This window comes from Piliocolobus tephrosceles, chromosome 5, assembly GCF_002776525.5.
Source record: "Piliocolobus tephrosceles isolate RC106 chromosome 5, ASM277652v3, whole genome shotgun sequence".
Classification (NCBI taxonomy): Eukaryota; Metazoa; Chordata; class Mammalia; order Primates; family Cercopithecidae; genus Piliocolobus; species Piliocolobus tephrosceles.
Window position 1 is genome coordinate 156236609 of NC_045438.1, and position 25902 is coordinate 156262510.

The window sequence follows — 25902 nt, forward strand, 5'->3', positions numbered from 1 at the left end:
GTAACAGGATCAAGGGAAAGAAGAGCCCATAGCTCACGAACAAATCTGGTGTTGGAACCTGGGAATGGGGTTATATGGGTCTCATCTGAGCCAAATTCTAAGGACAATGGGTTTTAACTCATGTTCCCCAGAAATGTCCATACACTCAGTTAGGAACGTTGCCTATGTTAGGCTATATGTTTTATGTATGTACAGAAAGTATTCTTATATATTTAGTCTTCTAATAATAACAATGAAATGACTTCTCACAAATAAGAAAAATAGGTCTCGCAGTTGTATGGATTTTAGTTACAGTTTCGCATGGTGGAAAGGCGACTAGTCTCTGTTTACAAAAAAAACTAAGGGTTGAGGGGAATGTGGAAAGAATGGAACCCAGAGCTATTTTCCAAATGTGGATCACTGATCACTGGATGATATAAAGAAGGCACAACTGAAGCAATGGTAAAGTCAGTAAACAATATTTTACTGAAACATTTCATAACACAGAAAATCTGTCTGAAGTGTAAAGTTACTGTCTTACATAAGGAGAACAGACCCATTTTCAAAGACTAATATGAATACAATAAATATGGAGTTTACATACTAATTTATACACAGAAACTCTGCCCCATAGCCATAAAATTTATATTTAACAGTGGAACATATAATTTAATCATTTGATTTATTTGACAGGTCTTCCTTACTAAACACAAATAACTACCTGGTTTTCATATACATATATAATATATTTTTATGTATGTAGATATTCAACAATCTGTACAGTTTCTAAACAGAAAGCTCCTAAAAGGCACAATTGTCTATACAACATGTACAAAAATGGCTGGAGCTGACACAAAACAATTATTGGTCAAAAGTTCATGATTGCACAAAGATTAGTCATGAGTTTATGTCAGAAAAATGTGCTTTAAGGAAAGGAGGGTTTTCAAAGAAACCTTTAAGTGTTATAAAAAAAAAAAAAAAGCAATAAAAAATAACCCCATCAGGTCGCTATCACCAGCCTGTCCTCGTCATCATCGCTGCTGACGTCGCTGAACTGCACCGTGGGCTGCCTCCGCGGCAGTGCTGTGGGCCTGGGCACCCGTCTGTCTGGAGAGAGAGTCTGCTGGCCCGAGGGCTTTGTAAAAACGTCAGAATGTGCCTTCAGCAGAGGTTGGGACGTGGACACTGGTTGGCCCTGTACGGAAGTGAGTTCAGGCTTGGGCTTCACGTGATTTGCCGAGGCAGCCTTCTCTGTGACCATTTTACTCAGGCTCTCAAGCCTTGCATGGTCACCTGCAGGGGCAGGTGGATTCAGAACTTTTTTTGCGTTTTCCCGCTGGACTTTAGGTGACCCCTGAGGAGACTCGGTCCTGCTGACCTGGTTTGCACTGGCTACAGAAGTCTGCTTGGGTTGTGTCTCGCATGTTTTGCTTTGGGAAGCTGGCATTTCAGGAGCTCCCTGTGCATCGACGGTTACTTGACTGACTGAGGGGATTAAGGTAGGCAATGCTATGTTCAAGATCTGGAGACCTGGAATGTGTGCCTGAGGGGCGGCGCTGCTTTGTGAGGAAGGGTTTGCAGTCAGAACCTGCAGTCCGACAGCATTGAGAGCCAGTCCTGATGGATGGACTTGTGGGGCCATATTTGCATTGGCTAGGCCTACAATATTGACGGTTTCCATGCTTAGCGAGGGGAGTGACTGTAAGCCTGGGGTACTTAGGTTCTGAAGGCCTGGCACGCGGATTTGGCCAATAGGAATACATGGCACAACACTGCTTAATTCAGCCACTCCAGCGGGGTTTGTAGTGCCAGACACTTCTGTGACCGTATCCCCGGGAGTACCCAAAGTTCTGTGAACGACACTGACAGCAGGGATCGTGAGCTGCACTGGTCCAGCCTGAAGGGGCACAAACGTGGAGTATGTGAGGCCAGCAGGTACCACGTGGATCCCCCCAACTGGAACCATATTATAAGGTGTCCTTGATTGCTGCTGGGAATGCAAAGGAAGGTGGCTAAACAAATGAGTGTGGGGAGAAGGCAGTCCTGGAGTCGGCTGTAGAGTTATTTGCTGCTTCTGTTCTTGAGGGTCAGGATGTGGTGAGGCCACAGAAGGCATCCCCGCTGCTGTCTGGGGGCTGTGCTCAGCTGCAGCAGGAGGAAGTCTTACAGGTGATGGGCTCTAAATGACAAGACAGAACAATCCTTTTATGACAGCTTTTTCGTAATCCCCGAGCTATAAAGCTAGTGCTAAATCTATTCCTTCGCACTGAGATAAAAGTAAGCATATTTGCATTGATAAAATGAAGTTTGCTGCAATGAAATTATTTTTTGATTTTTAAAAATAAGCTTCCAATTAAAAAATTATTACACCTTTAATTTCTTTCTTTCCCGGTAGAAATAATGGCGATACATCTTGTATAGTCTTTTCCATGTCTCAAGCAAATTTCCTGGATTTTGTCATATTGTATACAGAGAATAACTCTGAGAAGTGGACACAGTTATATTCTTAAGCTGTTATTTTTGTTATTATTTCTGTTTCTGGCACCACTAGCTCCATCTTATTTTAGAGATTAAGAGTTATTGAGAAATCGAGATACAAGTTGGCTGTGACAACTCAATGGGGAAAAATGAAGTAAAGAATTATTTGTGAAGAGATGTTACTGAGAAAAAGGTCTCTGGCTGTTTGTCTATTCATTTGCAAGTTTATGAAATGTCTACTGAAAACCAGATTTCCAGGCACTGGTAAGTGTCTGAGAGGTTTTCGGATAGAGACGCTTATAGCACAATCTGTCACAGTTAGAAATAAATTCTATTGCAATATTCAATACATACTGAGGTAAGAGAACTGTCAATGAGAGAAGAATGTATTCCTCCAAGAATTAATCATTTGTCACAAAACAGCCAGAGGTAGAGCAGGGACTCACTCGCAGCACATGGAGCATGACTTTTCAGAGGCCTGTGTCTGCCTTGAGCTAGTTCCCGGGCAGAAAGCTCGCCCAAGCTGCGGTAGCAATGTGATCATTCAAGCAAAGTGAACTTCTTGATGTGTTTTCGGGTCACATTAACTCTGCCATAGAAACTGGTGGCTGTCTTGCCAATGGGGGCAAAGTGCGAAATGTTTGGATAAGTCAGTGAAAACCCATCATCACATTAGCACCAGTGGAAAAACAGCTCAGAAGGGGCCAGCAGATAAATCAGTTGCGGGACTTGTGTTCACCACTGTCACTTTTTTTTTTTTTAATTTCAAAAATTTTTCAAAAAGCAAATAAAAATAAGGGGGTATATTTTTCAAGCACCATTTGGTTCTTTCACAGAGTTACAATAAAATATCTGAACTGCTTAAAACACTCAACATGATTCCAAAGGACAAAAATGTCCTCTACCCTTAAATACAAGAAAAAAAAAAGCCGAACAGACTGATTTGAACTAAATAAATCACGTGGGTGCATTCTCTTCTTAAGCCATTAAGTTCTCCATATTTAATAAGTTAAAACGAAACAGGAAATAAAAGAACAACCGCCAATCATTTACCTGTGTTAAAGCAACAGCTTTTCCTGCCACAGAGCTTCTCAGAATTTCTTCTGACTCAGGGTAGTCCACAGACATCTGATGACACGGGGACCTGGAAGCGTCTACAGACGGAATTGTGTCGTTTTCATCTCTCGCGGCACGCTGCCTGGCCTTCCCCGGAGACAGTGTCTTCCTACTGTAGTCAGACTGTGCCGTGCTCAGGACGGTCATTTTGGTGAGCAATGCCCTGGGCAGAACGTCCATTGGGTCCGTGTGTACCCCAGAAAAGCAATCGGTGATCCTGACGTCCTCATCAGCACTCACAGAGTCCTGAAGGCTACTTCTAGATGGAAGGTGCTGCGGGCTGGCTGTGACCGAGGGTGCAGCTGACAGGACTGATTCCGCCTGGCTATCCTCATCATCGTCTTCATTTTCATTGTCATCCTCATCTGGGCCATCAGATTCTTCAAGATCATATCCAGATCGCTCATAACTGAATCTCTGTTTTTCATCTAATAAAAACAACCAAGGAGTATGTGATGGAATGCTTTGCAAGTGCACAAATGCTATTTTTAATTTTTTTTATAGGTTTGGTAACTCTGTGAGGATTACAAAAGACAAGGACCCTGCCCACAATGAGCCTCCGCCCTGGCTGAGGAGAAGGCCCTGGGGAAGAACAAGACAGGTGGCCATCAGGATTCAGAGGAGGGCAGCTCTGCGGGAGGGGCCGGGTCAGGGATGAGGAATGGGAAATGACTCTCAGAAGGCGAATGAGGCAGGCGGAGGGTAATCAAGAAACACGGAACTGAAGGCCTTGAAAATCTTTAGAAAATCTTTAAAACACAACTGAACTACATATAAAATTAATAAAGAGTTCAAAGCAACTCTTTTCCTGAGCTTTTTCTCTATTTTGTATCTTCCTTTTACTGAACAAATTAAATCAAACACAAAACGCTGATGGCTGTTGGTATCCGTGAGCAAAATACATTTTCTTTAGATTTGAATAGTATCATAGATGAGGAAAGAAAAGGACTTTTATTTGAGGAATGTGGGCCCTTTCAAATTACTAGGCCCCAGAGAGGTATTCAGATGACACAGCAATCACATCCTGCCCCCCACTTTACTGAAGCTGCTTCCCATTGCCACAGGTAGCTGTGAATTAACCTAGTAATGTGGCATCGGCCACCATATCCCACACTTTATAGCTTAACCATGGACAGGCAGTCACTGATCACTGTTACTCCTGTAGATCAATGAGAATTCCTGACAGAACTGTCTAACAGTCTACTCGGTAATACTGCCCTCCTCCCCCGCCCTGTTTTTTTGTTTTTGTTTTTGTTTTTTTCTTTTTGCCTTTAAAAATCTGCCTGTAACAAAGGCCAAGCAAGCAGTTTAGGTGAGTCATCTGGGCAGCTGTCCTTATTCTGGCTCAAGTCAACTCTTTCAACCACACTTTGTGCTTTAGCTTCTTCTTTTGGTTGACACAGGCATGTTTCAATGGTCCTCCGTGTCGTCATATTCACCTAAAGTGTAAGCCTTCTTATACTGAGAGATGCTAACATTTGCTGTCAATTTCTGTGATATGATTCAACCCATTCCTCATAGAAAGGGGGATATTATCTAAAAGTCGTTAGTATCAGCCTCATAACATCATGTGAAACTGAGTTTAACAAGGAATCTTCAAGATGACCCAGGAAATAGTTTCAGAAATCTCATAAGCTCATGTGGAACTTTTAAACTCTTCACATTTTCAAAATCTTGCAAATTAGAGGTTCTTTCCCACAGAAAGTTTAATAAAATTTAGTTATGGGGGAGGAATGTCACTGAGATATAATAAAGATGACATTAGACAATCTACAGTTTAGCTGTGATACATTCTGCACTTACAGGTATTTTTTGAAGAGAGAAAAACATGTAAACACAGCAACAAGCAATAGGCTGCCTTTCCCAAATGGCCTAGATGTTAATTTTTTACAGTAGATGTTAATTTTTTCTTTGTATATGACAAAAATAAGTTCTTAGAGAAAAGTCTTAGAAGATCCATACAAAAGATTTGAGGGTGATTATTTCTAGGGGATGAAAAGAACTTGACATTTTACATTATTTATCACAAATGTGTGCTTTTATAATTAAAAAACTCAAAAGATGAAACATGCATTTAGATTCCGTTCGCATGTGATTTCATAAGCCTTTTGCTTTTAGGGTTCTACTGTTATGCTGTAAAATAAGTAATGAAATAAAATAATACCGAAGTATTGAATGGCTCTAGGGGCCTACGCTGGAGATAGAATGTGTGATTTCTGGGTAAATGCCCAGACCCCTGTGCCTCAGCTACTTCTCTACCTTGTCTGATGTTTGGCATTGTAAAATTCGAGTCATCCTCAATTTGACTTGAATTTGCCACATCAGTAGCAAATTAGGTATTTTTTTTTTTTTTTGGAGACGTGTCTTCTTTAAAGAAGTAAAATTTGTAAAAAGACTAGAGAGAACTGAATGACTGGGAGAATAAGTTATTGCAGAGAAAGGATGATTTCATTCAAGGCTGATCTTGCTGTAAAGTCTAACAAGGATCGGACTGTTTATGGTAAACACACACACACACACACACACACCCACACGACCTAACTTTAAACTTACAACTTTTTCCAAACCCATCAATAAGCTGAGGTCCCAGATACTCAACAGCCCAAAATCTAAGGAAACACAAGCTTGAGTCACCGAGGGCAGACACAACAGAACCCCAGTCAGGAGAGTCCTGCTCAAGTATCTGGTTAGAGTCAAGAGTGGGCTGCCAAGATTGTGTGAAACCTCTGGGGGTTACATTCTCACACAGGATCCATGCCATGATCATCACTCAGGTGCTCACAGGAAGGTGCGGTAAGAAGTGTCCACTGCGTTCCGGATACCGGGGAGAGAAGCAGTAACCCAATAGGAGTGGCAAGGAACTACATCTGGAACCGTCTCCCCTGTCTCCACCAGGAAAACAAAAGACTTACCCTGTGAGGACAAGGGCGGCACGCACTGTTGTCCTTAGGACACTGGTGAAAACTCACTGCAGTGTGGAAAGGGAACAGGAAAAACATACACACACAACCTGTCTCCTTGGGGAGGGACAGGATTACACAGAAACCCCTACAACACTTGGGGGAGAGGGAGGAGAACTGAGAAGGCCAAAGCCCAGAAACCTAAGAAAATGGTGCAGGTACAAGACTGAATCTCAGTCGGAACAGAGAGAGCACCCCATCCTCCTCCTCGCCCCCCAGTGCCAAGCTAAGGAGCTTAGAATTACAGGTAACAAAATAGTGCTTGGAGAGAAACAGGAGAATAAGAACGTGCAGAGAGATCCTTTCTGAGGTACAGTGCAAAAGGAAGACCTAAAACTAGAACTGAACAGGTGACGTTCTTGTGATCCAACCCTCAACCAAAACACAAGGTATCTCTACAGGAACGTGAAGCCTTTGCTGCAGTGAGGATAGCTGTAGTGACAACAAATTGCTCAAACCCAGCCCACTCCTAACTAGATAAACTCTAACTCCCACACTAAAGGCCTCTAGGAAGGAAAGGCATGCCCATTTCTAGGCATACAAACAATTTCCATGGGTCTCTACTGTCTTACACAAGATGTACAGCTTTCAACACAAGATATACAGCTTCAGATATATCTTCTTACACAAGGCATACAAGAAGGCAAGAAAAAAACATGCTTCAGAGAGACAAAGCAATCATCAGAACCACAGTGAGATATGACACCCATGTTAGAAATGACTGAGAATTTGAAGAAACGATGGTTAATATGCTGAAGGCTCTAAAGGGAAAGGTAGGCAATAACAGATGGGACTTGCAGCTGAGTGATGAAAACTACTACAAAGAATTCAATGAAAATGGTGCAAATAAAAAATACAGTCACAATACCAAGAAAACTGTCCAATCCAGAATTCTATGCCCATTGAAAATAATTTTCAAAGATGAAAGAGAAATACAGACTTTCTTAGAAACACAAAAACTGAGGGGATTCATTGCCAGCTGCTTGACCTAGCGGACAATAAATGTTAAAAGGAAGCTCCTCAGGCAGAAGGAACGTAACATCAGATGGAGGCCTGGATCTACACAAAGAAACAAAGAACAGTGAAAACAGAATAAATGGGGACACAATTTTTTTTCTTATTTTTTAATTGCTCTAAAAGATACCTGAATGTCTAAAACAATGTCCTGTGCGTTCATAGTAGATGTAAATGTAAAAAGGTATGGCCACAATAGCATAAAGTACGGAAAGGAGAAGCTGTGTATATACTGCAGTAAAGTCTATAGGCTCCATGTAAAGCAATGTAATATTATCTGAGGTAGATAACTACAATTTTTGAAGGTATAAATAGTAAGTCAGTTGAGGAAATAGAGCAGAATCATAAAAAACACTCGATTAATACTAGAGAAGGCATCAAAAGAAAACTGAAACCCAAAAATGAAACAAAGAGAAAACAGCTGCCAATATGGTACATTTTAATCCAATTACACAAATAACAACATTAAAAGGGGTGGTCTAACACATAAATTAAAAGACAGAAATGACTAGGATTGAATAAAATGCAAGTCCCATGTATATACTGTATATAAGAAATGCATTTAAAAATATTGATATAAAGACATAAATAGGTTGAAAATAAAAGTTTGGAGAAAGATATACTATAAATCAATAACTAAAATACAGCTGCAGAAACTATACGAATATCAGACAAAGCGGACTTCAGAGCCAAGAATATTTGGAGGATAAACAGGAGCATTACATAATGATACAGGTCATCCCTACGGACATAACAATCCTAAGTGTGTACGCAACAGAGCTTCAAAATAAATGAGTGGAAACTGAACAAAAATAAATAAATCCATAATCAGAACTGAAGACTTCAATAATCCACTTTCGGTAACTGATGGAACATGTAATAAGAAAATGAGAAAGAACATAAGAGACGTGTGAAACACTATCAAGACCTAACAGACACTTATAGAAATGTTCCACCGAAGAGCAGAACATACCTTTCATATAAGTGTATGTGGAACATTGACCAGTATACACCATATTCTGAGCTACAAAATAAACCTCAACTATTTTAAATCAGTAGAAACCATACAGAGTGTGTTTTTACATGAAAACAGAATTAAACCAGAAATCAACTAATTGGAAGATATCTGAAAAACCATCAAATTATTGCAGAATTAAATAACACATGCATGATACTAGTAGAAGAACAGACACACATAGATCAATGGAACAGAATAGAGAACTCAGAAAGAAGACCACACACCAGCAACCATCTGATCTTCAACAAACCTGACAAAAAGAAGCGATGGGGAAAAGAGTCCCTATTTAATAAATGATGCTGGGAAAACTGACTAGTCGTATGCCAAAAACTGAAACTGGACCCCTTCTTTACAATATATATATAAAAATTAACTCAAGATGGATTAAAGACTTAAATGTAAAATGCAAAACTATGAAAATCCTTGAAGAAAATCTAGGCAATATCATTCAGGGTATAGGCACGGGCAAAGATTTTATGACACAAACGCCAAAAGCAATTGCAACAAAAGCAAAAACTGCCAAATGGGGTCTACTTAAACTGCAGAGCTTCTGCACAACAAAAGAAACTATCAGAGTGAACACACAACCTGCAGAATGGGAGAAAGTTTTCACAATCAATCCATCTGACAAAGGTCTAATATCCAGAGGCTACAAGGAACTTAAACAAATTTATAAGACAAAAAAAAAACACCTGATTTAAAAACAGGCAAATGACATGAACAGACACTTCTCAAAATAACACATACATGTTGCAGCCAACAAACATGAGGAAAAGCTCAACATTGCTGATCATTAGAGAAATGCATATCAAAACCACAATGAGATACCATCTCAGGCCAGTCAGAATGGCTATTACTAAAGAGTCAAAAAATAATAGATGCTGGAGAGGTTGAAGAGAAAAAGGAATGCGTTGACACTGTTGGTGGGAGTGTAAATTAGCTCAACCATTGTACAAGACAGTGCGGAAATTCCTCAAAGACCTAGAACTCTGAAGAAATACCATCTGACCCAGCAATCCCATTACTGGGTATATACCCAAAGGAACAGAAATCATTTTATTATAAAGATACTTGCATGCATGTTCATTCATAATAGCAAAGACATGGAATCGACCTGAATGCCCATCAATGATAGACTGGATAAAGAAAATGTGGTGCATGTACACTATGGAATACTATGCAGCCATAAAAAGGAATAAGATCATATCCTTTGCAGGCACATGGATGGATTTGGAAGCCGTCATCCTCAGCAAACTAACGCAGGAAGAGAAAACCAAATACTGCATATTTTCACTTGTAAGTGGGAACTGAATGATGAAAACACATGGATACATCGGGGGGAACAATATTCACTGGGGCCTGTCTGTTGGGGGGTGATGGGAATGTGCTGGGAGAACATCAGGAAGAAATGCTGGGCTTAATACCTAGATGATGAGATGATCTGTGCAGCAAACCACCATGGCACACGTTTACTATGTAACAAACCTGCACATCCTGCACATGTACCCCTGAACTTAGAAGTTGAAGAAAAAAAAAAAAAAAGAACATATCTCTAAATATTCTTTGGGTTAATGAGAAAGTCTCAAAAATGTCAAATATTTTCAACTGGATGAAAATTAAACATTCAAACTTTGTGGGACGTAACTAATGCAGTGGTCAGTGGGAAATTTATCATATTCAACACTTTCATTAGAAAAGAAGAAGGCTCTCAGATAAATCTAAATTTTCAGTTTTAGAAATCAGAAAAAGAAGATCAGCTGGGCGCGGTGGCTCAAGCCTGTAATCCCAGCACTTTGGGAGGCCCAGACGGCGGATCACGAGGTCAGGAGATCGAGACCATCCTGGCTAACACGTCTCTACTAAAAAATACAAAAACCTAGCCGGGTGAGGTGGCGGGCGCCTGTAGTCCCAGCTACTCGGGAGGCTGAGGCAGGAGAATGGCATGAACCCGAGAGGAGGAGCTTGCAGTGAGCTGAGATCTGGCCACTGCACTCCAGCCTGGGCGACAGAGCAAGACTCCGTCTCAAAAAAAAAAAAAAAAGAAAAAGAAGATCAAACTAAACTCAAAGCAAGGCAAGGGAAGAAAATAATAAAAATGAGAACTGAAACGATGAAACTGAAAAAAGAAAATAGAGAAAGGCAATGAAACTAAAAGCTGGGTTGTTGGAAAAATTCTCTGGTAACACTAGCCAAGAAAGAAAGAGAGAAGATACAAATTACCAACGTTAGAAAAGAAAGGGGGGATAAACATACACTTTTTTAAAAAAAGGATTATACCTTAAGTTCAGGGATACATGTGCAGAACGTGCAGGTTTGTTACATGGGTATACATGAGCCATGGTGGTTTGCTGCACCCATCAACCCGTCATCTAGGTTTTAAGCCCTGCATGCATTAGGTATTTGTCCTAATGCTCTCCCCCTCCCCTTGTCCCCCACCCCCGCAGACCCAGGTGTGTGATGTTCCCCTCCCTGTGTCCATGTGATGAACACACAATTCTATGCATTTGCCAAAAACCACATACTATACACCATAAAGTAAATTTTGTTGTAAGTAAATAAAAACAGAATCCATTAGGATGTGTGGTGAACCTAAGAAGGAAGCTGAGACAGATGGCTCTGACTGCAGCTGCAGGAATGGCACAGCCACGCTAAGGGCATGGAAAGTAAGGTTCTGTCCCAGGTAACCTTGGCAAAGAGGGTTTTGACTGGAGACAGTGAAGGCTAGAGACAAGAATGGCACACACTGCACTGTAATTTTAAATCTGTTTCTTACAGGAGTAAAGGTAAGGATTTTTGAAACTATTTGTATACTAGAACTGAGCAAATATGTAAACATACTGTAGGTGTGAACCAGGTTTCTCACTGTGGGTGAAGAAGAGAAGGAAATGGAGAAGACTAGAATAATAAATTTAGTGGTGCTGGACTGGAAGTTACCGGTATGGATTCATGTCTTCACTTGTATATATAAGAATACACATGTACACTGCAACCTCTACCTCCCAGGTTCAAGTGATTCTCTTGCCTCAGCCTCCTGAGTAGCTGAGATCACAGGCGCCCACCACCATGCCTGGCTAATTTTTGTACTTTTAGTAGAGACGGGGTTTCACCATGTTGGTCAGACTAGTCTCGAACACCTGACCTCAAGTGATCTACCAGCCTCGGCCTCCCAAAGTGCTACAGGCATAAGCCACTGCGTCCGGCCCGCTTTAGGGTCTTTTACTCTACTGATACCACTATTCTCTCAGATAAGCTTGCACAACAAGCACCTCCCTATTAGCCTTATAGTCAAATCAAGACTTTTCACAAGTACCTTCTGTCTTCCTATTGTTTAATAGGACACTATCAATTCTTGAAATCAATTTCAACGCTTCTATTGGTTAACTTGGAAGCACAGGAAATCTCACCCCAATGCACTCTAACCTATATACACATTTTAAATTCTTAGTACCTAAAAGTGCTCTTATCTTGTATCTATTTTTTTTTTTTTTTGCATTTCTTATTCTGTTGTACATATGCTGACTAAATGGCTCTATTCCGGTTGTAGCCATCCATAGCCTGGATCCTCAGCGCCACTCTGTACAAACCAATACTATTTGATCATAATTAAAACAAGGACTAATTAAGGAGTTGACTTTTTCTCAGACAATGATTTAAAACATGAAAAATGCAGTGAATTTCTTTTAAAGTGTTGAGCCCACAGCTCATAAATGTCAGAGCTGAGATTCAAACCCATGTTAGTCTACACCTAGACATTCCACATTCAATCACATTTTAAAAATCTAACCACAAAATCATCAGAAAGGTCAACAATGAATTATAGTCAATAAGCTACCTTATAAATATGCATGAATTCAATGTTTGTAGGTACAGACATGAAAAGTGTCATATAATTATTTGATTACAAGTAACAGAATATATAAAATGTAGTCCCCAAGGAGAATGCAAATTGAACTTTTAAAATTTCAAATATACTGCATTATATAAAAGTTTAAGAATCAGTTATATATTTCAAATTGTTATTAACATATATTTCAAGAAGCATGCTGATTTCTTTTTTAGTATATGCAAATAATATGAATAATTTAAAACAAACACCATATTTTTTGATGTACGTAAAAATTATTTGGAGTGTAAAACTATTTGGCTCCATTTTAATCTAATTTTGCCTTGATTATATCAAATTTCCAGTCAGGATTAGCAGTATGGGTGAGAAGACACACAGGGTGGCTTCTCTGCACCCTTCTCCCCTCCTGGACAAGCCACACGCCTGTAGCTTAGAGAGGATGTAGGAGGGGCTGGGATTGCTTTCCTGGGTTTCTTTCACGGAGATAAGCACAGAATGATGTTTCTGTCTCTGAATATATAGTATCTGAAATCTCTGCTAGAGGAGACCACTGTCAAAGTTTAAAAACCTGCAAATGGATTTGGAATCATTACATATTTGTTAAACAGGACTGATATTCTGGGTCACAGAGAAAAGATAAAATGGGTAGCTTAAGTGAATAGAAGACAATGGTATCCTTTTAAATATCCATGGCACCAAAACAAAGCACAGACAACTCTGCTCTCTGTTTGGATTCATACAAATAAAAGTCCTTTATATACTTCCCTGTCCCCCTTAACCCCTGCCCCTGACCCCCAAACAAGACTACTGCTGCCGAATCAAAAGTCGTACTGATATAAGACCCAGAAAGGAAAAGTGCCTTGCCTGTGAACAGCAAGCCTGTGAGGACAAGAACAAGGACTTGTCATGGACTCAAAACACTTGTCACATATGACTCTGTGATACTGCTCACTTTGCTGCTGCATGTTACTTAATGTAATAACTATGATACTATGTTGAGTAACTGTTTTTTGTTGTTGTTGTCTTCTTTTGTTTTTTTTTTTTTTTTTGAGATGGAGTCTCAGAGTCTTGCTCTGTCACCCAGGCTTGAGTGCAGTGGCATAATCTCGGCTCGCTGCAACCTCTGCCTCCCAGGTTCAAGCTATATTCCTGCCTCAGCCTCCCGAGTAGCTGGGATTACAGATGCCCATCACCACGCCTGGCTAATTTTGGTATTTTCAGTAGAGATGGGGTTTCACGTGTTGTCCAGCCTGGTCTCGAGCTCCTGACCTCAGGTGATCCACCTGCCTCGGCCTCCCAAAGTGCTGGGATTACAGGTGTGAGCCACTGTGCCCGGCCTGATTAACTGTAATATCAGGGATTGGCAAACTATGGTCACCAGCTAAATGTGGCTCTCCACCGGTTCTTGTGAATAAAGTTTTATTGGAACACGGCCAGGCTCATTTGTTTACATACTGTCTATGGCTGCTTTTGTGCAACAATCACAGTTACAGTATTCATGACAGAGAATATGTGGCTTGCAAAGCCTAAAATATTCACTATCCAGCCCTTGACATAAAAAGTTTGCCAACATCTATGCCACACCACCCTCCATGTTTAAATCTAACGACCACCCCATGACAGAGTTGATACCACACCCATCGTCCACAAGGAAGTTAAGATGCTTGTACTGTATATGATTAGAATGCATCAAAGACAGGATTCAAAAACAGGTTTCTACGAACTTAAGAGCCCTGTCATTATGCCAGTATGATATACTGCCTTTCTATTACAATTGCTCCTTTCTTGGTGTGTATAATACAGACTAATACTTCAGGAGTGTAAGCACTGTGGCTTACCCCTTTGCAGCCATCAGAGACTCTAGAACAGACCTAAAGAATCTATATTTGCTTAGCAAATTCATAAATGGTCCAAAAAGTTCCATTTAACTATGTCCTCCCAGACACATTCCCCTCTCGTTATAAACAAATGTTTCCAACACTCGATAACATTTTATATCAGCACAAGATTAATTCCTTTATTTTCTGTGAATTTCAATTCATGAGGGAAAAAGCAGGCATATAATGTAGCAACATTTTTGTCAAAAGTAAAGGTTTTGATAAATTTATGTCAAACAACTTCCCTAAAGATATATCTTAAAAGTTATCATTTGAAGATGAGTCAGGTGAACTGCGACCTGCCTGCCCACTGCTGCCAGAGAGTGACACCTGCTGGAAGAGTCGGAGTCGCAAAAGCAGGAGGGACTCCCTGAGAGAAGGGGCCCACGAGGGTAGCAGCAACCCGGCCCACCTATACTCAGTAGCAACCTTCTTTTGTTGTTGAAGTTTGTCTGTTTTTGTTCTCCACAAATGTTTAAAAACATTACTCTGAAAGCCAGATAAACAATGGCAACCTAGGGAAAATTTTTTTTAAAGAACGTGAATACAATAATATGTATTTTTTAAAGATAAAAACACATTAAAAAACATAATGGGGCAGAGTTTAATGTTTGTTACCTTTAGGAAGTAAAGCAAAAGACTGTGTCGTATGTGTGTCATTCAAAATAATATTAGCTCTGCTTTAAGTAGAAATCCTAAAGCCTATTATGGTTTCATATTCTACACATGGAAGTGTTTCTTAAAAACAGTAATAATGTGTTCTATAAAAATCCCGATGATAATAAATTCTACAGGTTTCATTTCGAAAAAAAGCTTTGCTAGTAATTTTTAAAAATTCACTTAAATTATTTTTAAGAGTAAATGTGATATAGGTTTTAAAACCTGTGATCAAACATCATTCTTTACTGTAAGAACCGAAACTCCAACAAGAATAATGTTTCTTACTGCACTTCATCATATTAAATGGTTCTCCTAGCTGGCAGCTGAGGGTACACATTAACATTCCTTGCATTGAAGTCCGGCATTTGTTGACGAAAACATTCTTCGGATCAAAGCATGAAAAGCAAATTGCTGGCGGCATGATTTTTGACACAAAAGGTGAAAACTAAAATGTAGTCACTAATACTCCAAGAACACAAGAACAAAATTCCTGAGGCTATACCATGTTTTATGGCAAGAAAACAAGGGAATGTGCAGTGGAGCTGAGGGATTAGGCTTCCCATGGGCATTTCTTATCATTGCAGCTCAAGTTGCTAGTTTTAAACTAAATAGAAACTTCTTTTAAATGCCTAATGTCCACATTTTAATGGCTGGCTTACCAAAATGTATAATTTCTCCTGCTTCATTAAAAGCAAACATTTCCCAACATCCCCTAATTTATTCCACTGAGAATTAGAACATGAATTCCATCTGCTAAAAGATAAGACAGGTAGCCACACAGCCTGCTGTTGCTAAGGGTGGTAAAGAATTCAGAAGGGGTCTGTGGCCTTTCATCACATCATTTTCACATCACCCTTTAATGAACACTCTTTATCAACCAGGGACCAGGCACAATATGATGGTGAATGATAACCTGGGTATGGTGTTGTTGGCACAGTAGAAAACAGGTCTAGGATCCTTAAAGGGAAAAGATTGAAGATAATGCCTGGAAAACACTGACATTAATTAGAAAGAAATCTGGAGAAAACCTTTAGTGAAAAACAATGCACACGTAAGGAGTAACTCAGCACAAACACAGCGTAAGATCTGGGGTTTTTCCAGAACTCTATGAGCTGATCGAGATATTACCAAGTGGTAATGATGTTTAAAAAATAACTACTATACTGGGGTGCTTTGTAGTAACACTGTCTGACTGCCTCTAAGTGTTTAGCACATTTTGTTTAATGAATGAAAGCTCAGAGACATTTCCTGGTGATGATTACATTTATGCTACAGAAAATACCTATTAAATGACTAAGCCCCCAAATATGTTCTGTAAACCTAAAAACACAATCCTTAGGTTTCTGGGTGCCGTTCTGCAAACTCTGGCAGGGGTTGTGACTTTTTAGATTTACAATCAGGTCTCCCAAATTCTGTCCTTTATAAAAAAGGTTTACTCCATTTCCCATGTTAGAGATCATCAAGACTCAAACATATAAGGCATGTTCTTACATATCCTATTAGCATCAATTAAGTACACGTCACTTTCAGAAAAGCATGCCGAGTCTAATATTCCCTCTTCACATGCTGCAGGACCCCACTTGGATGTCACTACCACCCTGTTGTTAGGAAACAGGAAGTGTGCCTACCAAAACAGAGAAGACAACTTTCATACTGATCAAGACTTGATGTTTCACAGCACTGGTTCCTGAAAAGACACGTGGCTCCTGATGTGGGCCATCTTTCTTTCAGCACTAAATCTAACAGTCATCTATAATCTGTTAGCATGATGAAACAACATACTTCGACTGTGCTTGCGAGAACCAAAGGAATAAAGGAGTTTCCTGGGTTATTTTGGATTTTCAGTTTTCATATAGCTAGACCAGACATCCCTTGATAACTGCAGGTGTGAAGACATAATGAAAGGTGTCTGAAAAGCCACCCAAATCACTATATTTGGAATAAAAGAGGCTGACTTTGATACCTGCTGTGGCACCTTACTCCTGGAAAAACCAGAGGATTTTCCTGAATTTCTCCTGTTGACACACAGCGAATGAAATCCCAGTGTGGTTTCTAGCAGTCTATTTGTGTAGCAGGACTAATATTCGAATTATGTTAGATTAAGATGAGAGATGGTATCAAGACCCCATGATACCATAAAAGGTTGTTCACCATTAAAAGGAAAAGACAGCAAGTTTATGTGTTAAAAGATCCCATATTACATGATACAGTGTTCTCATTTATCCTTATCCTCATTTACTGGGCTAAGAAAATGGAGAATGCACTGTCAGGCAGGACTCTCAAGAATGGCAGAGGCTCTACATAGTGGCTCACTTCTCAAAAGGAGCTGCTGCCACGAGCCTGATCCCCAAGCGGGGCAGGTGCCCCCTATGATGAGGGAGGTGGAGATGCGTCGGGGTGTGAAGAGAACACAGGGGAGAACCAGGCACATGAGTTCACTCGACAGTGGCCTCCAGGCCTCCCTAGCTTTGTTTTGCTGGGCTGTCCACTTCAAAACTTGAAACTGTAGTACCAGAAACATTTATTCTCCTTCATCATGTTTTAAGTCAGCCACTTGTTCTACTCCTACTGTATGTCTAATATAGTAATCATTTGCATTTTCCCTTGGAAAATAGTTAGTAAAATGAAACACTTTGTAATACGTTGCTCTCTTTATAACATCCTTATAGAGTAGATTGGGGCAAGGTTTTAAAACATACACAGAAGCGTTAAAGCAGAACAAGTTGAGGCCTTATCTTTTACCAGAGGCTATTCTGTGGTGAAAGTTCTAACACCACAGTGATCCTGGGCCAGAGCAAAAACTAATTCCAGGGGAAATAATGCTTCCTAGTTTAATAAATTGATAGCGATATTTCCAAATTAGTCATTATACATTTATACACAGACATAAAAAAACAGGATATCGCAAGGGAAAATCATTTCAGACTTTCCATCCAAACTGTTAAACTCCATCTGGTGGAGAATGAGAGAGGCTGAAGTCCTGAGTCCTGAGGTACTTCTTTTATAAAACACTCATCTACCCAGAAAAAAGGCTTTTGCTCTGTGAGAATATTAATACTATTGTTGCCAAATGGGATCATCTACTTAAGGAAACATGGTTCTTTCTGTCATTACTGTCTACATTCCCACTACAAAACAAAACTGCAGCAACAGCAAAAAACAAACAAACAACAAACCTCAACAAGGAAAATTCAAGGGTCACAGATTAAAAGCCCTAGTATCTTTTATCTTGTCTCCAGAACATTTGAGAATATAACCCAAGATAAAAGTCAGATATACGTGGTCCTAAAAGGGCAATGGCTTTAAACAACTTCAGTTCAGACTTCTGTAGTCAAAGAAACACCGTTATGTGTCACTATTTAGAACAATTAAAATACTCAAGAATCCTATCTAAAAAATAATAGTTTTCAAGTGTCAGAACATGAAGAAATGGGTATAAACTGACATGACAGGGGTGTTCATTGTATCCAGGCCCAGTGAGTAGAGTTTAAACCTGCAATGGCAGCTCTCACGCTGAAACTCCCCTGCATAGCATCTATTACTTGTCCGCCAGCCCGCCTCCCAGCCTTGGGCCCTGTGGAACTCTCTTGTTTTTCTGTCCCATTCACACACTTATACCCTATCCCTTTTCCCCAACCTTTGTGTGTCTTTGGCCAAGCAACTCCTTGGTCTAGAATGCTTGCCCATCCTTTCCCCTCTCACCAACAGTCTTCCAAATGAAGCAGTGTAGGGATAAATAAACTCCTTCCCTTCTTTCTGGCACCACTTTGGCCATCACTAGTCTTTCCCTGATTTTAGCCTTGGGAAGTGAACCTTGCCAAATCTGGGCTCATGCCACATCACAGCCATCAGCCAGGAGCTCCTGGACAACAGTAATTGTGCACACACTGAATAGGTGCCGAAGTGATATATTAAAAAAAAAAAAAAAATCAATCAAAAAGAGAATAAACTTTTCTCCTCTGGAGCTATTAAAAAACAGAACAGATCTTTTTCAACCTGGAAAGATCATTAATGAGGATGAGAACACGGAATAGTGAAAAACTTGGGTTATCTTCTAGTCATCTGATCCAACGCCCAATAAATAACAAATTAAGAAACAAATGCCATTATCATGTTAACAATACCTATACTGATTTTGGCCATATAACATAAACACTATTTATAAGTAAAGGTATCAAGTAGCACAGCTACCATTTGATTTTAGTGAAGGAATTTAATGAGAAATGATTATATCTAATTCCTATCATTATTATTTTTTTGAGATGGAGTTTAGTTCTTGTTGCCCAGGCTGGAGTGCAATGGCGCAATCTCGGCTCACCACAACCTCCACCTCCTGGGTTCAAGCGATTCTCCTGCCTCAGCCTCCCAAGTAGCTGGGATTACAGGCATACGCCATCATGCCCAGCTAATTTCTGTATTTTTAGTTGAGGCAGGGTTTCTCCATGTTGGTCAGGCTGGTCTTGAATTCCCGACCTCAGGTGATCCACCTGCCTTGGCCTCCCAAAGTGCTGGGATTACAGGTGTGAGCCAATGCGCCCAGCTGACTATATCTAATTCTAAAATTAATAATACTGAATTATTTCCTAGATTATAGAAAGCTGCTGCCAAGAACAGATTATACTGTTCTTTTTAAAAAAAGGTTTACCCCAATTCCCATGTCAGAGATTATCAAGATTCAAACATATGAAACATGTTCTTACACATCCTATTAGCATCACTTAAGTATATGTCACTTTCAGAAAAGCATGCTGAGTCTAATATTCCTTCTTCACATGCTGCAGGACTACAGATTTGAGAGATTTTTTTCTAGTAATCCAATAAACAACTATTGATTACCTACTATTTGCCAGGCACAATCCTAAGGAGCTGAAGATACAGCAGCAAGCAAAACATCATCTTTGCCCTTATATAATTTATTTTCTAGTTGGAATAAACAGATAATGAACACACACAAACGTCTCTGGTGGTGGTAAGTGCTATGAGGAAAAAGAAAACAGAATAAAGGGCATACGTGATGCTAGCAGTAAGAGGGTGAGGTGCCTTTTGTTTCTATATATATTTATATTTATATATATTTATATTCAGGAAGGCCCCACTAATCAAGGGACATCTGCTAGAAAGCTGAAGGCAGGGTGATGTAAGCCTCACAGTATCTGGTAGAGGGCATTCTTTTTTGTTATTTTTTTTTTTATACTTTAAGTTCTAGGGTACATGTGCACAACGTGCAGGTTTGTTACATATGTATACATGTGCCATGTTGGCTTGCTGCACCTATTAACTCGTCATTTACATTAGGTATTTCTCCTAATGGTATCCCTCCCTCAGGCCCCTACTCCATGACAGGCCCAGGGGTGTGATGTTCCCCTCCCTGTGTCCAAGTGTTCTCATTGTTTAATTCCCACCTATGAGTGAGAACATGTGGTGTTTGGTTTTCTGTCCTTGCGATAGTTTGCTCAGAATGATGATTTCTAGCTGCATCCAAGTCCCTGCAAAGGACATGAACTCATCCTTTTTTATGGCTGCATGGTATTCCATGGTACATATGTGCCATATTTTCTTAATCCAGTCTATCATAGAAGGACATCTGGGTTGGTTCCAAGGTTTTGCTATTGTGAATAGTGCTGCAACAAACATACGTGTGCATGTGTCTTTATAGTAGCATGATTTATAATCCTTTCGGTATATACCCAGTAATGGGATTGCTGGGTAAGATGGTATTTATAGTTCTAGATCCTTGAGGAATTGCCACACTGTCTTCCACAATGGTTGAACTAGTTTACACTCCCACCAACAGTGTAAAAGCGTTCCGATTTCTCCACATCCTCTCCAGCATCTGTTGTTTCCAACTTTTTAATGATCACCATTCTAACTGGTGTGAGATGGTATCTCACTGTGGTTTTGATTTGCATTTCTCTGATGACCAGATGACCAGTGACGATGAGCATTTTTTCATGTGTCTGTTGGCTGCATAATGTCTTCTTTTGAGAAGTGTCTGTTCATATCCTTTGCCCACTTTTGGATGGGGTGTTTTTTTCTTGTATATTTGGTTAAGTTCTCTGTAGATTCTGGATATTAGCCCTTTGTCAGATGGGTAGATTGTAAAAATTTTCTCCCATTCTGTAGGTCGCCTGTTCACTCTGATGGTAGTTTCTTTTGCTGTGCAGAAGCTCGTTAGTTTAATTAGATCCCATTTGTCTCTTTTGGCTTCTGTTGTCATTGCTTTCAGTGTTTTAGTCATGAAGTCCTTGCCCATGCCTAGGTCCTGAATGGTACTGCTTAGGTTTTCTTCCAGGGTTTTTATGGTTTTAGGTCTAACATTTAAGTCTCTAATCTATCTTGAATTAATTTTTATATAAGGTGTAAGGAAGGGATCCAGTTTCAGCTTTCTACATATGGCTAGCCAGTTTTCCCAGCACCGTTTATTAAATAGGGAATCCTTTCCCCCTTTCTTGCTTTGGTCAGATTTGTCAAAGATCAGATGGTTGTAGATGTGTAGTGTTATTTCTGGGGCCTCCATTCTGTTCCACTGGTCTACATATCTGTTTTGGTACCAGTACCATGCTGTTTGGTTACTGTAGCCTTGTCATAGTTTGAAGTCAGGTAGCATGATGCCTCCAGCTTTGTTCTTTTGTTTAGGACTGTCTTGGCAATGTGGCCTCTTTTATTCCAATTCTGTGAAGGAAGTCATTGGTAGCTTGATGGGGATGGCATTGAATCCATAAATTACCTTGGGCAGTATGGCCATTTTCATGATATTTATTCTTCCTATCCATGAACATGGAACGTTCTTCCATTTGTTTGTGTCCTCTTTTATTTTGTTGAGCAGTGGTTTGTAGTTCTCCTTGAAGAGGTCCTTCGCATCCCTTGTAAGTTGGATTCCTAGGTATTTTAATCACTTTTTAGCAATTGTGAATGGGAGTTCACTCGTGATTTGGCTCTCTGTTTGTCTGTTATTGGTGTATAGGAATGCTTGTGATTTTTGCACATTGATTTTGTATCCTGAGACTTTGCTGAAATTGCTTATCAGCTTAAGGAGACTTTGGCCTGAGATGATGGGGTTTTCTAAATATACAATCATGTCATCTGCAAACAGGGACAATTTGACTTCTTCTTTTCCTAATTGAATATCCTTTACTTTTCTCTTGCCTGATTGCCCTGGCCAGAACTTCCAACACTATGTTGAATAGGAGTGGTGACAGAGGGCATCCCTATCTTGTGCCAGTTTTCAGAGGGACTGCTTCCAGCTTTTCCATTCAGTATGATATTGGCTGTGGGTTTGTCATAAATAGCTCTTATTATTTTGAGATACGTTCCATCAATACCTAGTTCATTGAGAATTTTTAGTATGAAGGACTGTTGAATTTTGTTGAAAGGCTTTTCTCCATGTATTGAGAGAATCATGTGGTTTTTGTCACTGGTTCTGTTTATGTGATGGATTGTTTATTGATTTGTGTATGTTGAACCAGCCTTGCATCCCAGTGATGAAGCCAACTTGATCGTAGTGGATAAGCTTTTTGATATGCTGCTGGATTTGGTTTGCCAGTATTTTATTGAAGAATTTCACTTTGATGTTCATCAGGGATATCGGTCTAAAATTCTCTTTTTTTGTTGTGTCTCTGCCAGGCTTTGATATCAGGATGATACTGGCCTCATAAAATGAGTTAGGGAGGATTCCTTCTTTTCCTATTGACTGTAATAGTTTCAGAAGGAGTGTACCAGCTCCTCTTTGTACCTCTGGTAGAATTTGGCTATAAATCTGTCTAGTCCTGAACTTTTTTTGGTTGGTAGCCTATTAATTATTGCCTCAATTTCAGAGCCTGTTATTGGTCTATTCAGAGATTCCACTTCTTCCTGGTTTAGTCTTGGGAGGGTGTATGCGTCCAGGAATTTATCCATTTCTTCTAGATTCTCTAGTTTATTTGCATAGAGGTGTTTATAGTATTCTCTGATGACAGTTTGTATTCTGTGGGATCGGTGGTGATATCCTCTTTATCATTTTTTATTGCATCCATCTGATTCTTCTCTCTTTTCTTCTTTATTAGTCTTGCTAGCAGTCTATCAATTTTCAAAACACCACCTCCTGGATTCATTGATTTTCAATGAATCAAAACACCACCTCCTGGATTCATTGATTTTCTTCAAGGATTTTTTTGTGTCTCTATCTCCTTCCGTTCTGCTCTGATCTTAGTTATTTCTTGCCTTCTGCTAGCTTTTGAATTTGTTTGCTCTTGCTTCTCTAGTTCTTTTAATTTTGATGTTAGGGTGTCAATTTTAGATCTTTCCCGCTTTCTCTTGTGGGTATTTAGTGCTATACATTTCCCGCTACACACTGCTTTGAGTGTGTCCCAGAGATTCTGGTATGTTGTGTCTTTGTTCTCACTGGTTTCAAGGAATATCTTTATTTCTGCCTTCATTTTGTTATGTACCCAGTAGTCATTCAGGAGCACATTGCTCAATTTCCATGTAGTTGTTCAGTTTTGAGTGAGTTTCTTAATCCTGAGTTCTAATTTGATTGCATTGTGGTCTGAGAGATAGTTTGTTGTGATTTCTGTTCTTTTACATTTGCTGAGGAGTGCTTTACTTCCAACTATGTGGTCAATTTTAGAATAAGGGTGATGTGGTGCTGAGAAGAATGTATATTCTGTTGATTTGGGGTGGAGAGTTCTGTGGATGTCTATTAGGTCTGCTTGGTGCAGAGCTGAGTTCAAGTCCTGGATATCCTTGTTAATCTTCTGTCTCATTGATCTAATATTGACAGTAGGGTGTTAACGTCTCCCATTATTATTGTGCGGGAGTCTTAAGTTTCTTTGTAGGTCTCTAAGGACTTGCTTTATGAATCTGGGTGCTCCTATATTGGGTGCATTTAGGATAGTTAGCTCTTCTTGTTGAACTGATCCCTTTACCATTATGTAATGGCCTTCTTTGTCTCTTCTGATCTTTGTTGGTTTAAAGTCTGTTTTATCAGAGACTAGGATTGCAACCCCTGCTTTTTTTTTTGCTTTCCATTTGCTTGGTAGATCTTCCTCCATCCCTTTATTTTGACTCTATGTGTATCTCTGCATGTGAGATGGGTCTCCTGAATACAGCACACTGATGGGTCTTGACTCTTTATCCAATTTGCCTGTCTGTGTCTTTTAATTGAGGCATTTAGCCCATTTACATGTAAGGTTAATATTGTTATGTGTGAATTTGATTCTGTCATTAAGATGTTAGTTGGTTATTTTGCCCATTAGTTGATGCAGTTTCTTCCTAGCATTGATGCTCTTTACAATTTGGCAAGTTTTTGCAGTAGCTGGTACTGGTTGTTCATTTCCATGTTTAGTCCTTCCTTCAGGAGCTCTTGTAAGGCAGACCTGGTGGTGACAAAATCTCTCAGCATTTGCTTGTCTATAAAGGATTTTTTTTTTCTCCTTCACTTATGAGGCTTAGTTTGGCTGGATATGAAATTCTGGGTTGAAAATTCTTTTCTTTAAGAATGTTGAGTATTGGCCCCTACTCTCTTCTGGCTTCTAGAGTTTCTGCTGAGAGATCTGCTGTTAGTCTGATGGGCTTCCCTTTGTGGGTAACCCTACCTTTCTCTCTGGCTGCCCTAAACATTTTTCCTTTCATTTCAACCTTGCTGAATCTGACAATTACGTGTCTTGCGGTTGCTCTTCTCGAGGAGTATCTTTGTGGTGTTCTCTGTATTTCCTGAATTTGAATGTTGGCCTGCCTTGCTAGGTTGGGGAAGTTCTCCTGGATAATATCCTTAAGGGTGTTTTCCAACTTGGTTCCATTCTCCCCGTCACTTTCAGGTACACCAATCAAACGTAGATTTGTTTTTTTCACATAGTCACATATTTCTTGGAGGCTTTGTTCGTTTCTTTTTACTTTTTTCTCTAACCTTGTCTTCTTGCTTTATTTCATTAATTTGATCTTCATTCACTGATATCCTTTCTTCCATTTGATCGAGTCAGCTATTGAAGCTTGTGCATGCATCACGTAGTTCTCATCCTACAGTTTTCAGCTTCATCAGGTCATTTAAGGTCTTCTCTACACTGTTTATTTCAGTTAACCATTTGTCTAATCTTTTTTCACGGATTTTAGCTTCCTTGCAATGGGTTTGAACATCCTCCTTTAGCTCGGAAAAGTTTGTTATTACTGACCTTCTGAAGCCTATTTCTGTCAGCTCATCAAAGTCATTCTCCATCCAGCTTTGTTCCGTTCCTGGCGAGGAGCTGCAATCCTTTGGAAGAGAAGAGGCTCTCTGGTTTTTAGAATTTTCAGCTTTTCTGGTCTAGTTTCTCCCCATCTTTATGGTTTTATCTACCTTTGGTCTTTGATGTTGGTGACCTACAGATGGGGTTTTGGTGTGGATGTCCTTTTTGTTGATGTTGATGCTAATCCTTTCCGTTTGTTAGTTTTCTGTCTAAAAGTCAGGTCCCTCAGCTGCATGTCTGTTGGAGTTTGCTGGAGGTCCACTCCAGGCCCTGTTTGCCTGGGTATCACCAGCGGAGGCTGCAGAACAGCAAATATTGCAGAAAGGCAAATATTGGTGCCTGATCCTTCCTCTGGAAGCTTCGTCCCTGAGGGGCACCCACCTGTATGAGGTGTCAGTCAGCCCCTACTGGGAGGTGTCTCCCAGTTAGGCTACACGGGGAACAGGTACCCACTTGAGGAGGCAGTCTGTCCATTCTCTGAGCTCAAACACTGTTTGGAGAACCACTGTTCTCTTCAGAGCTGTCAGACAGGGACGTTTAAGTCTGCAGAAGTTTCTGCTGTCTTTTGCTCAGCTATGTCCTACCCCCAGAGGTGGAAACTACAGAGGCGGCCTGCCTTGCTGAGCTGCGTTGGGCTCTGCCCAGTTTGAGCTTCCCCTGCCTCTTTATCTACCTATTCAAGCCTTAGCAATGGCGCACACCCCTCCCCCTGCCAGGCTGCTGCCTCGCAGGTGGATCTCAGACTGCTGCGCTAGCA

General features: G+C 40.1%; 1 protein-coding gene across 3 annotated transcripts in view; it reads right to left on the reverse strand.

The window, feature by feature from the left end:
- Positions 1-442: 442 nt before the first annotated feature.
- HIVEP1 (HIVEP zinc finger 1) overlaps positions 443-25902 on the reverse strand; it is a 155932-nt gene continuing 130472 nt past the window's right edge. For all 3 annotated transcript variants that reach the window (XM_023185348.3, XM_023185350.3, XM_023185349.3), the window contains exons 8-9: positions 3511-4001; positions 443-2158 (exon numbers count right to left, since the gene is read on the reverse strand). In XM_023185348.3, the coding sequence (XP_023041116.2) occupies positions 980-2158; positions 3511-4001 (1670 nt within the window). In that variant the 3' untranslated portion in view covers positions 443-979. The remainder of the gene's footprint in view (positions 2159-3510; positions 4002-25902) is intronic.